This window comes from Pholcus phalangioides, unplaced genomic scaffold, assembly GCF_987345545.1.
Source record: "Pholcus phalangioides strain wild (caught in Gottingen) unplaced genomic scaffold, Ppha-v1.0 ptg000017l_1, whole genome shotgun sequence".
Taxonomy (NCBI): domain Eukaryota; kingdom Metazoa; phylum Arthropoda; class Arachnida; order Araneae; family Pholcidae; genus Pholcus; species Pholcus phalangioides.
The window spans coordinates 55,369,433-55,381,798 of record NW_028301610.1 but is presented as its reverse complement, the minus strand read 5'-3'; the positions used below and the strand labels follow the sequence as shown (position 1 = coordinate 55,381,798).

General features: G+C 33.7%; 1 protein-coding gene across 3 annotated transcripts in view; it reads right to left on the bottom strand.

Moving 5' to 3' along the window:
- LOC149074133 (uncharacterized) overlaps nucleotides 1–12,366 on the bottom strand; it is a 151,337-nt gene that overhangs the window by 35,785 nt on the left and 103,186 nt on the right. For 2 of the 3 annotated variants that reach the window (XM_089246434.1, XM_089246435.1), the window contains exons 12-13: nucleotides 12,187–12,346; nucleotides 4,412–4,485 (exon numbers count right to left, since the gene is read on the bottom strand). In XM_089246434.1, the coding sequence (XP_089102560.1) occupies nucleotides 4,412–4,485; nucleotides 12,187–12,346 (234 nt within the window). The remainder of the gene's footprint in view (nucleotides 1–4,411; nucleotides 4,486–12,186; nucleotides 12,347–12,366) is intronic. The other variant, XM_089246436.1, reaches the window with a different exon arrangement.

The following is a 12,366-nucleotide window of genomic DNA, read 5'->3' as shown; positions in this document are numbered from 1 at the left end:
GGGGGGGGGGGTTCCATGACAAAGCTCGACATTCATCATTACTGAGAGGCTTCATGCCAATATTGGCATGTATGCATATTCTTTCACTAGGCAGAGTTTGATGATTTGATGCTGTTAAAACAGTGAGTGCAGGTTTTTGCTTTCTATCTTTCTCAATCATAACAATCAGTAATCATTGCCATCTACTTAGTGATTCATAAGTAACAGAAAAAGTAAACACATTTAATGATTTGAAAAGCATATTCAATAAGCCATCATATAACATTGCTATGTTTTTTTAAATAGCACATAATTTTACTGTTAAAATAATTGAATTTATTACTAACAGGTGATGCGTTTTGACTGTGGAAAATTACAATGCTAATGTAATCATGTACAGTTAATGTAATTATTTTGACATTAAATTATTCAATATTATAAAAATTCCCATGGTTCTCTGTCAGAAAAAAAATCAAGATTTCACCTGCATACAATGCACATTGTTTTGTTACATAAAAATAACTTGCAAGTTAGTGTTTGGCTTCATTTTTTCAGGGTTTTGTTTGCAATATGTTATACACAAATTATTTTCTAGGTTAAGAGAGTGTTTTTGATATGTTATATCTGCAGTGTCTGTTTTAAGTGGGGTATGTGATAACAGATGTAAAAACATACGAGTCATCCAGTTGCAAAACTCGTTAAGCACCAACCAGATTTTTTTACAGAAAGTAGAAAAGAAACTTTTGTAGAATGTATTTTTCAAGCTGACTGCTTGAAATTTAAAATTTTAACAGCACAGCATGAACATTTTAACAAGCGTCAGCTAAAAAAATACACTCTACAGGTTTCTTTTACTTTCTGTAAAAAAATCTGGCTGAAGCTTAATGAGTTTTGCAACTGGATGACTCATATAGAAGTGAATAGGCCAAAAATCAGAGATTACAAAACTGTATGTAATTTCCATAAGTGTACTCAACTGTATTTTCAGTCGAGAAAAAAATATAGGATATTTCCAAATACCTGGTTCTCTTGTTAAATGTGAAAAAGGATTTAAAAAAAAAATCTTATTAATAAACATTGAATTGAAGTCTTGATGTGAAGTTTGAATGTTCAAAATTAAAGATGGAACAAATATTCAGCTGGTATTCGGCCCTTTTGCCAAATATTTGGTTCAGCCAAATAATGCTTAGGTATTCAGCCGAATATCTGTGTAAATCTAAGCACAAAAAACTAATTATAAAAATTATATTAATTGGAATTTTAGGCAAAAAACTGAAAATTTACTGATTATATTTTATTGTGTGGTGTATATCCCTTTCTGTGAGAGAGGTTATATCAGGGTGAATTTCTAAAATAAGGAAAACATGAAACTGGAAATAGAATCCTACTACAATAATGTGGAAGTGAACAAGTTGTTCAAGCAATGTTTGAGTTCACTAACTGCAGGATGTATCTAGACAAGAAACGTATTGAGCTACTGAGAGGGATAAAGAACATCTAGAGAAGAAAAATAAGTCGTAAATTTTATGATGCATAAAATTGAGAGTAAATAATGGTTGAAATTTTCTTAATTAGATGTAGAACTGCAACAAGTGCTGAAAAAAACTGATTCTGTAAGTATAGTGATACCTTGGTTAACGAACGCCTCAGCTTACAAACTTTTTGGCTAAAGAAGGTTTTCTTCACGATTTTTCTGTCTGGCTAACAAATAGGGATTCAGCTAACAAACATTTTTAATGAGATATGATTGCATGTACTAACATGAAATAACCGTGTCATGCACTTAATTTTCGTACCAATCATCATCAGAAGTACTGTCACTAGAGCCCGATTAACTATATATATAATTTCACCTCAGAAATTTTTTCAGATGTACCTACACTTCTCTTTCTGAAATTGTTTGAACTATTTCATATAAACTGAAAGATTCAGCAAAAATAGAAAATGCATTAAAAAAAAAAGGCAAGCCTACGTTTTCAGAGGCATTCAGGCATTCTTTCAGTGCAAGACTCTTAGCATCAAGCTGAACAGTTTGGAAATTTTTTTAGATGTACCTACACTTCTCTTTCTGAAATTGTTTGAACTATTTCATATAAACTGAAAGATTCAGCCAAAATAGAAAATGCATTAAAAAAAAAAGGCAAGCCTACGTTTTCAGAGGTATTCAGGCATTCTTTCAGTGCAAGTTTGGACATTCTAGGAGATTACTATCTGTGTGTATCAGACACAGAAATGAGTTGACCAAATCACCAATGGATGGGGACACTTATGAACTCAATTGGGTTGTCAACACAAGCATTTCTAGCATTACTTATAGTAGACTAAAGCTGGTGTTGGCTGTGTACATAATGTGAAATAAAAAAGATCTTCAGCATCTTTCATCTTCCTCTAAATTCTCATTTATTAACTTTTGAAGCTGTTCATTTTAGCCTTCACCAGTGTATATCCCTTTCTGTGAGAGAGGTTATGTCAGGGAGAATTTCTAGGATAAGGAAACAATGGCAAATTTGTCTTTTTTCTAGCATTACTTGGTGTTTTAGAAAACTTATCTTTAAATTTTAGGCAGAAGCTGGAACAAATCAAATGATTTTCCATAGAAACCTATGGGAAATCATGTTTCGGCTAACGAACGTGATTCCGGAATAAATCTTCATTAGCTGAGGTATGTATCATGTAATATTAAAATACAATATATCATCGTTAAATCTGATTGTCAGTATCATGGCAATAATAATCTTTCAGCTATCAGTTTTTCATATCGATTTAAATAATAATTTGGAAATTACTGTAATTTTTGAAAATTAACAATTATTTTATTATCAATTAAAAACACAAATTTTATTTATAATTAAGAAAATTGATATTCAGCCACTGAGTATTTTGTATTTTCCCAAAACATTAGCCAAATATTCTGTATTTGGCCAAACCATTAGCCAAATATTCTGTATTTGGCCAAGCCATTAGCTGAATATTCGGTATTAAGCCAAATCACTATTCGTTCCATCCCTATTCAAAATTTTAGTTAACACTATGACTGAAAACATTTTTAATCAACAGTAGGTTGACTATTCTATCAAAAATATCAGATATGACTATTTTAATTTTAAATGCTTATTAATAAATACAGGTGAACGTTTTTAGGTTAAGGGATATGTTCTAACTATTAGCCCCAAAGAAAAATATAATACACTGTTCTGCAATGAGCCCTCAACTGACTGGAAATATTCTCTGGTAAAAATCCCCATAATAGTGTGTGCATGCTTTTCTACACTTTTATTAAAATTGTTTTTGAGATTGTTCTGCAGTAGTATGGATAGTTCAGCATATTCTGCTTTTGGGACTATTAGTTTACCTCATGCTTGAAAACGTTCATAATCAACAATAGGATGACTATTTTATCAAAAATATCAGATATATACAATTGATGCTGCTTATTAGAATCACAAGATAATGTTATCATTCGGGTATTGTTACCACTTTTGCAAAGAACAGAACGCGCCAATATCATAACATGAGAAAAAATTTGTTTATAGTTATCAGAACTTTGGATAATGTTATCAAACTTTTTCCCCCGTAAGTTATTGTTATATCTTTTTCTTTGCAAGACTGTAAGAAACTAAAAGATGCTCTCTCCATCCCCCTCCTTGTTGACACATTTCCATACTTAATTTTGTAATCAGTCATAAGCATTATCTGTTATCCATGAACGTATGGAGCTGCTTTTACAATGGCCTTTCTATAGTGAAAGCAAATGCATGAAAATAAAAAAAAAAACCCTTTCCTTCAGGCCTATATCAGTTTCTTTCAGTTGACTAAATTCAATTTTTTTTAAAATTTTTTTTGAAAAATCTATAAAATGTGCAACAGCTGAATAAAAAAATGTGGGATTTTAGCTCAAAATTAGGAAGTCCTGTTTTAGACTGAATGAAAGAAAAATGGACAGATCAAACATTTTGCAACCAATTATGTGAGAAATAAAACAAGAGTTGCCTCGTTTTACCAAAATGGATGGTCATCATACTTGCAAAGAGGACTTTTTTCGGAAATAGTTATCTTTCTGGAATTGTTATCAGAAATCAGAGTTCTGATGTGATCACATTAAACCGCGCGTAGACTGTATCAAAATATTGGGTATTTTCAGAAATATCATGATATTCACAACTTCTGTTTCCAGATAAAGGTAGTAAAGATTTTTAGTACCAAAAGATGACAGCGACTGGCTCTGTTTTTCATGTAGAATATATTGTTCTCGATATACCAGTACCACAGAATCTTATGTTCTTTTCATTTGAATGATGACATTATAAATATTTATATTACTGTTTGAATCAAAAAAAAAAAAAAAAATTAAGGGAATCAAAAATATTCTGTATTAAAAAGGAAAAAAAATGAAGCAAATGTTCCTTAAAAGTGAAGAAAAACAAGTACAAACCTTTTGCACCTCTTAAAACAAATCCAAAACCATGTTTTCCTTTACGTAAAATAATTGTCCTTGGTTTTCCATACCTAAAATATGAGCGACACTTTTCATTAAATATAGTTTTACAAAATTATCAATATATTAGTTCACAATCTAGCTATTTTGGTCATTTTCATCATTTGAATTTGACTATATAATGTTATTACAATTATTATACAGGCATCCATAATTAAAACACCCTATTTCAAAGTAGCCTACAGGCGAAACCAGTCATCAGAAAAGTGTGAAATTTTGTGGAGGACTTCATGAGGTGGATGAGAATTTGTTTCAGGGAGAAAAAAAATAGTTGCACATGTTGCCACCAGAGGGCGTTACACTTTGAATACCTGTAGTAAACAGGTAAATTTATGTGATGTCACACAGCAGCTGTTATAAAACCTAAAAACATTTGTAGAGTTCTTCTTTCTCAATGTGTTTGCTGCTCACAATGACGAGTTTATGACATTGTGCTTTCTTGGTCAAATTGTTTTACCAAAACAGCAATTTTGCAGTAACTGCTCTACGGAAATATCAGACTTGGAAGAGGATTTGAAAAGATCCAATGAACGTTAAAAACCTTCAGAGTATGGTAACAAAATTTGAAACCACAGGATCGTTGGCTGTTCATCCTGGACGAGGAAGAAAACCCGTTTCTATAGACGTAGTAGTTCTATAGTACAGGAGCTTTTGCTTCAGGTGGAAGAAGACAGAGCTTCAAATTCTCATGGTAGCACTAGTGTCAGGCATGTAGCACAGAGGTTGGATAGGCCACATTCAATATATACATAAGATCATGCGGAATATCCTCCGATATTATCCATAGAAACTTTCACTTGTGCATACTTTTATTATTCTTGCTCTTTTTTCAAGTATTTTAGCATTTCTTAATTTAATGAAGCAAGAATATTCTTCAATGTTTAAACTGAGGAATTCAAGAAAAACAGAAGCAACTTTAGCTCCTGAAAGTTTGGGTTAGATTAAAAAAATGGTTCTGGTTCATAGCTGAAGCTTTCATTTTTGATAAATTAGAATACTTTTGGATACATTTCTTTTCACAGGGCTTGAAAAATTTGAAAAAATAATTTAGGCACCAGCCAGATTTCTTATAATTCCAAGCATGGTTTTTTTTCAAGAAGAATGGTCCTGAATAATGTTTATTCCCCTTTTCCAAGACTTCATGGCCCCTTTTCATATTAAAAGACACACTGCCATGAAATCAGAAAATTTTGTGTCATCCTTAGACTCTAACCTATCTATTACATATAGAAAATTTCAAGTGGCAATAATGATTTTCCAGTCACCATGGTGACTTAGCGCTTGGAATTTATCTAGCCTTGTCCTTCCATTTTTTAAATATTGTGCTATTTTCTAAATTTGAAAAAGTGAAAATAATTTAGGATCTATATTTTTAAGATTATGAAAAATCCTGCTCTATATTTTCCTTTTAACCAGCAAACTGTATAAATAGTTAAAGCTATACCTCTCCTTGTATGACCAAGAGAAAAATCTTTCCTCCCCTAAATCGTTAATCATGAGTAATTCAGCAGCCTACTAAGCTTATCATCTAATCATGTTAGAAGAAATTCAAGGGTTAAATTAACATTTTCAAGTGTTGCCTAAACTGAATATTATATATTACAATAAGTACCATATCACTGTATTGTATATAGGTATACTATATAAAAGTAATTGTACATGCAAGATGTTTAAAAAGTCAAATTAAAACTATAATTTTTTTCAGGGGTGTCGGAAGTGTTTCGAACCAGTGGGTGCTCGTCTTGAACTTTATATTGGAAATTACAATTTCTCTATCGATTCTGGGGGCGCTCAGACCCGTGTCACAAATTTTGTGGCCGTGGCCAACGCCACTGATTTTTTTATCATAGGGTAGCAACATTAAAAAAAAAAACCTTTAAATGTTCACCAAACCTACCTGTTTTTTTAAATTGAACTTAACTCATCATAATTGAATTTTCATTATCAAAATTCATTTATATTACCATAAACAATCTTCTTGCCACAGTTTCACATAGGACTCAAGGTTCAGATATTACTCAGAAGTAGGAGTGCACGTGTGAACAATTACTATGTAATAGGAATGTCAATTTTACTAATCAAATATATAATTTTACATGCATCAAAAGTGTATATTCAGACACAATAAAGGATGTACATACATATTTAAGTTAGATATTTTCAACTTGTCTGGAAAACAATTTTCCCTATTTTGCCTTAAAACCCAGATTTTTTACAACCCTGGAACAGTTGAGATGCTATCCATTTTTGAATGAATAAACAACAACCAATTTTTTTTATGGAATGTGTGGTTTAGTTTTTGGTTAAGTTCTTTTTCTAGTGTCTTTTTTAACTCTCTTTTTTGTGGGGAGTACCCCCCCAAGATGTACTCATAGACATCCATAATGTTATAGGCATTTTTTTTCCAGCAACCTCATTGGATTTTGTTTAACTGTTGTGGATTTTGTATTTACCACCAGTCTGGTGGTCTAGTCACCTTACTTGTTGGAGGAAGAGGATATATAAATCTCCCCCCCCACCCAGAAATGTGAGAAAATACTGGTTTATATAGAACCATATAGCTAAGTTTATTGTAGCCCATCAAGGTACTAACTCGTCACACCAATTCATCGAGGAATGCGTGAACTTATCGCCACAGCAATTTTTATGGTATAAGTTTATCGCGGCTCAATTAATTGTGGTGCAGATTAATAGTGATGCACATTCATTGCAATTTCACAGGTTTTTTTTGTCCCTTGCGTAAAATAAAAGTTCACATTTTTTTTATCCTATGTAAATGCTCTCCCTTTTTTGTTTTTCGACAAGTATTTAATTTAGAATTTTTTTTTTTGGTGGTTAATAATCTTTTAAATCATCTGACAATACTGGGAGCATTCACAAACAGTTAGGCGACGAAATTTTTTAAACGATCATATCTCAGATCATACCCAACGCAAGTCAAAAGCAATGGTATCATCAGATGCACATTGCGAAGGTTTGAGTTGCAGTGATATTACTCTAGTTTCAATATCACTTCCCGACTGAGCATTACTGACCTAATTCATAACAAATTGTTTTCTGCTGTATCTTGAGAAGTACACAATACAAGTCAAAAGCAATGGTATTGTCAAATGCACATTGCAAAGATGAATTCAATGATATCACTTTGGTTTAAATATATCTTCCCATCTGGGCACCAGGCAGTGTTGGAACTAGAGGGGTGTAACTGTCCTGGGTGCAAATTTTAAGTGGACACATGGAACACCATTATGAAATTATCAAATTTTTTGAATTGATGGAGGCGGCAAAATCATGTTTGGCCCAGACGTCAAAACAATACGAAAGTCCTAGTTATGGCCCTAGCACCAGGCCCGCTGCTCTGATTTGTAACAAATTGTTTCCACTATATCTCGAAACGTATGCAATGCACATCAAAAGCCATGATAACTTCAAATGCACATTGCAAAGGTGCATTAAGCGATATCATTCCGGTTTCAATATATCTACCAAACTGGGCACCAGAACCGCTGCCCTGATTCATAACAAATTGTTTTCTGCTATATCTCGAGCAGTTCAAAATGAAAATAGACGATATTGGTATCGTTTGTTAGCTATTCCAAAGATAAAGCTGATGATGCTAATATAAGTTCATTATGTTGGTACCTACCATGCGATTCAAGGTAAAAGAAACGTATTCATATAAAATCTTGCAGCCGTGTCTATAACACAGCCTACCTAGGGCTGTCATTTCAACTTTTTCCAGGGGGGCAAAGAACATGTACTCAATGTATTTATAATTTTATATATATACCATTTTTAGTGTATTTTCAAAAGCCTGGGGGGGGGGAGGAATTCCCCCGACACCCCTAAATGATGGGCCTGAGAATACCCTAATTTTTTACAGACCTAAAGTATTTCTTAAAATATAGTATATGTGTTATCAATTAAAATTACAATTTTAATTGATAACACATATACTGTGTAAATGTTATTTGTGAAAGTCATTATTAACCTGTGCTAAGCAGGCATGTGATAACAAAAATGGGCATGGATATTGGAGGCGCAAACATGAAGAGTAAAAAAAAAACCAATTCAATCCGAAATGAGAAAAATTTCATACATATAAGTAACTGAAAATACATTTTATCGGTTACATAAAATTCAATACGACTGCAATACCTAGTTGTGATGAGTGGGGGAGGGTGAGCCAAACTGATATGGAAAGTTGAATTAGGAATACTAAAAGGTTAAGGTGTCTATTGAAGTCCAAGAAGCCAGCCAGGATGGCATCAGTATGAAAATTTATTATGTTCACTGGAGGTCTCCCCCTTTTTCGGATATGTTAGTGGGTATGATGAAGCTTTTCCCGTTACAAACATTGTAATTTACCTGTTATGTTGCCCAATCCACACCTTGCCAGAGACCCTGATGCAGATCTAGAGCAATATGGAAGGAGTTTTTTTGATCCTCGGGTATTTTATGGGACAGACTAATTTTTCCTAATAATATTTAAGTCTTGAAAGGAGCAGCCATTCCCACTCAGATTAACACCTATAGAGACAGTAAATTCTACTTGATATGATTGTTTTTTGTTTGGTTCAGTCATTTCATTGTCAATATAAATATCAATCAGCTCGGACCAGAAGAATAGAATGCATTTTTCAGTCAATCAAATAATCAGAGGTAAGTTCACAAGAAGTTTTATAATAAACAAAATAAATTAGATTCCAAAGACAATGTTGGATGTAATAACACATCCTAATTAAGCTCCAATAACTCTGGTCAGTGACTAAATTCAATATGTGTATGTGGCCAAGTATTCTCGTGATGAAACACAATTCCGTTATGGCTGATTTATTGTGCATTTCTCTTGTACAGCATCATTCAATTGTAATTCTTATTTCTATGAGCCCACAGAACTGATGACCTTTTAATGATACAGACCCATGGCGGGTGGAAAAGAGCCACTTTATCCTGAATATGTGCTATTTAATTTTATATTTCATAATTTTGATTATATTTTCAACAGTAATCAAGTCATCTAGTGTCAGCCAAAGGTCATCAGATGGAGTGCGCACATCTACCTAGTATGATCAGTAAATTCTTTCCCAAAATATCCAGCTGACTGTTTGTCAGTAGCACTGATTCAGTTGTAGTCTCACTTTGCCGGCCACTGGTAGTTAGGATGTCATAGTCATGTGATAACCTTCCAGTTCTCCACGTTCTTGAACTTTGTTCAAGGTCGCTTCTTCATGTAAGATTTTATTTTTAGGTAAAGGAACGAATGTGCTGACATCGGACACCCAGATCTGGTCAAATAACTCCCAATGATAGAAACATGGACGAGGGACTTGTAGTGATATAAACTTCAATTGAAGTTTGTAAAGTTCTAAATTCTGTTAAATTAAGTCTGTAAAAATTAAAGTTAATGATTTTGAGTTCAATTCTGACTATTGTCATTGGTGGATTGTATCGCGATACTCACTCATGAACTGGAAGTATGGCTATCCTTGGTTCATCCCAAACTAAACTTCTTTTAAAAATGAAAGAACTTTCTGGATAGCCATACAAAAGATTCACAAGAGGCAGAAATCTTTTAAAACTGGGATCCCCAACCTCTTTCGACTCTTGAACATAGTCTATGCCTAGAATCGTATAGCACAAGACACTGGTTCTCACACGTTTGCCACCCATAGGTCTCTAGAATTATCTGGAAAAGCACCTTTTCAAAGCACTGAAATATGTCTAGCTCACTGATGGTTCCAAGCAGCGGTACTTTTCCACACGCACTGGCTGACTGCATGAAATCATGAAAACTAGAATGTGGTCCTAGCTGTTATTAGATAGGCATACCTAAGTCTGACATCCACTTGACACTCAAATGCTTTTGATGATAGATGATAAAGATTTAAAATTTTCAAACATGCTTTCAATTAAAATTTCATATTATGTCCTCGAATTTCATCAAACATATTCAAAACAAAACATTGCAGATAAACTGTGTTCAGACGTATCTGCACAAGTATTCTAAGTATCTATTTCATATTCATACTATAATATACACCAATCAAATCAGATTCTAGAAAACAATTTTCCATTTTTTTATCTAGAGCAGTGTTTCCCAAAGTGGGCAATATTGCCCCCTGGTGGGCGATGGAATGGTCCAAGGGGGCGATAGAACCTACTGATTTAACATAGGATCCTATGGGTTTACTTCAGTTGGGGGGCGATGAGAGGAAAAAATTTCTGATGAAGGGGGTGATGGAATGAAAAGTTTGGGAGACTACGATCTAGAGCTACCCTTAGGGGTGTGAAACAGGTGTGGTAACACCAGGCCCTGCATTTTGTAATGCCCCTGCACCCATAGCAAATTTTATTGAAGGCTTTCACTAATTCTTAAATTAAATTCTTTCATAAATTCTGAATTTTTTTAAATTCTGGAACAAAGGAAAGACTTTTTTTATGGATATTATGTCGAGGTGAACTTGGAAAGCAAAGTCTACTAGTCTCTGCTAGTAATTGAACGTAGTCCTCTTGCAATCCAGACAAGCATGCTATCCATATACACCACAGAAGGCACGACCATTCCTTCCTTATTTACACTCTGTAGCATGATGTGCTGAAGTAGAGGCATAGTAGCCCCTCTCAACTTTAGCAAATGGCTCTCAGGTGGCAGCAGTAGTGTGATCGAGATGTTTCTTTTTCTCAGCCCAATCAATGACGGAAAGACAAGCTTCTGGATACTATGCCGAGGTGAAAGTGGAAAGAAAAGTCTACTAGTCTCCGTCAGGAAAGCGGAGAACTATTGCCTCACAAAAATCCTAGTTACGGCCCTGCTGGTCAGGCTTCAACATAGAACTCTTCTGTACTTGGAAAATTCATCATCGAGTGGTGCATATTATTATCAAATGCTTTGAAGAACTCAGAACTCATTTTTCAGAAAATTTTTTGGGTGCCTGCCGGGGGAGGGGGAGAAGAGCAAATGAGACAGTTGTCCATGCATTTTCCCTATTTTAAGTATTTTATCAATAAAATCATGGCAACATTCTAAAATAATCTAGAGTTGTCTTGTCTTTATTAATTTCTGACTCAAATGCAAATTTTTGGTAATAAGACTACATACTTATTAAACATTTTTTTCCATGACACTTGTACTCCGATGCAGGCATAGATCTATAAAGAAATGATTGCACCCCTAAGAGTCCAAAAGAAATGAAAAATAATGGTTCTGGCAAATGAAATATGACATGCGTATTCATCTTAGCACTTTTACTTGCTCGTCGACACATTACCCTGGATCCACGCCGGTTGAAACGCCCTTACCTTAGGTCATCTTCAAGAAACTGGCAGGCTCCCTTTTTTGTGAATCATTATATTAATAAAGAAACAGCTGTAAAACATATGCAGTCATCTTTATATACCAGTGGGTTTAAAAGTGGCATGATTACCAGGGATGTCACTAAACTCTATCATGTGAATTGTGCAAGCTGAGGATTTTGATGTTTGCCTTATAAGTGACACATTTACATCTGTTATTACAGTGCTAATGCTAAGATAATTTACAGTAATATTTTCATTTTAAAAAGATATTTTGATTTTCAATTCAACAGTATTTTGATTTTCAATTTTCTACTTTGCTTTATTAGTTCATTAATTAAAACTGGTTTACTGCTTATAAAATTCAACTGTAAAAAAAAATAAGTTGTCACCACTAGTTTTGAAATTATACTTACATTTTCCATTTGGACAAAGTAGAGTCAATACTGTGAGGTTTCATTTCTCTGCGTCCTTCAACCCTTTGCATGGAGAACTTTGAGTTAATTTTCTCAAATCCCATGAATGGAGGAATTCCAACTTTCAAACAATCAGGTCGAGTCTCAAACATTTCAACTGCTGTAACAAATTTGTATTAA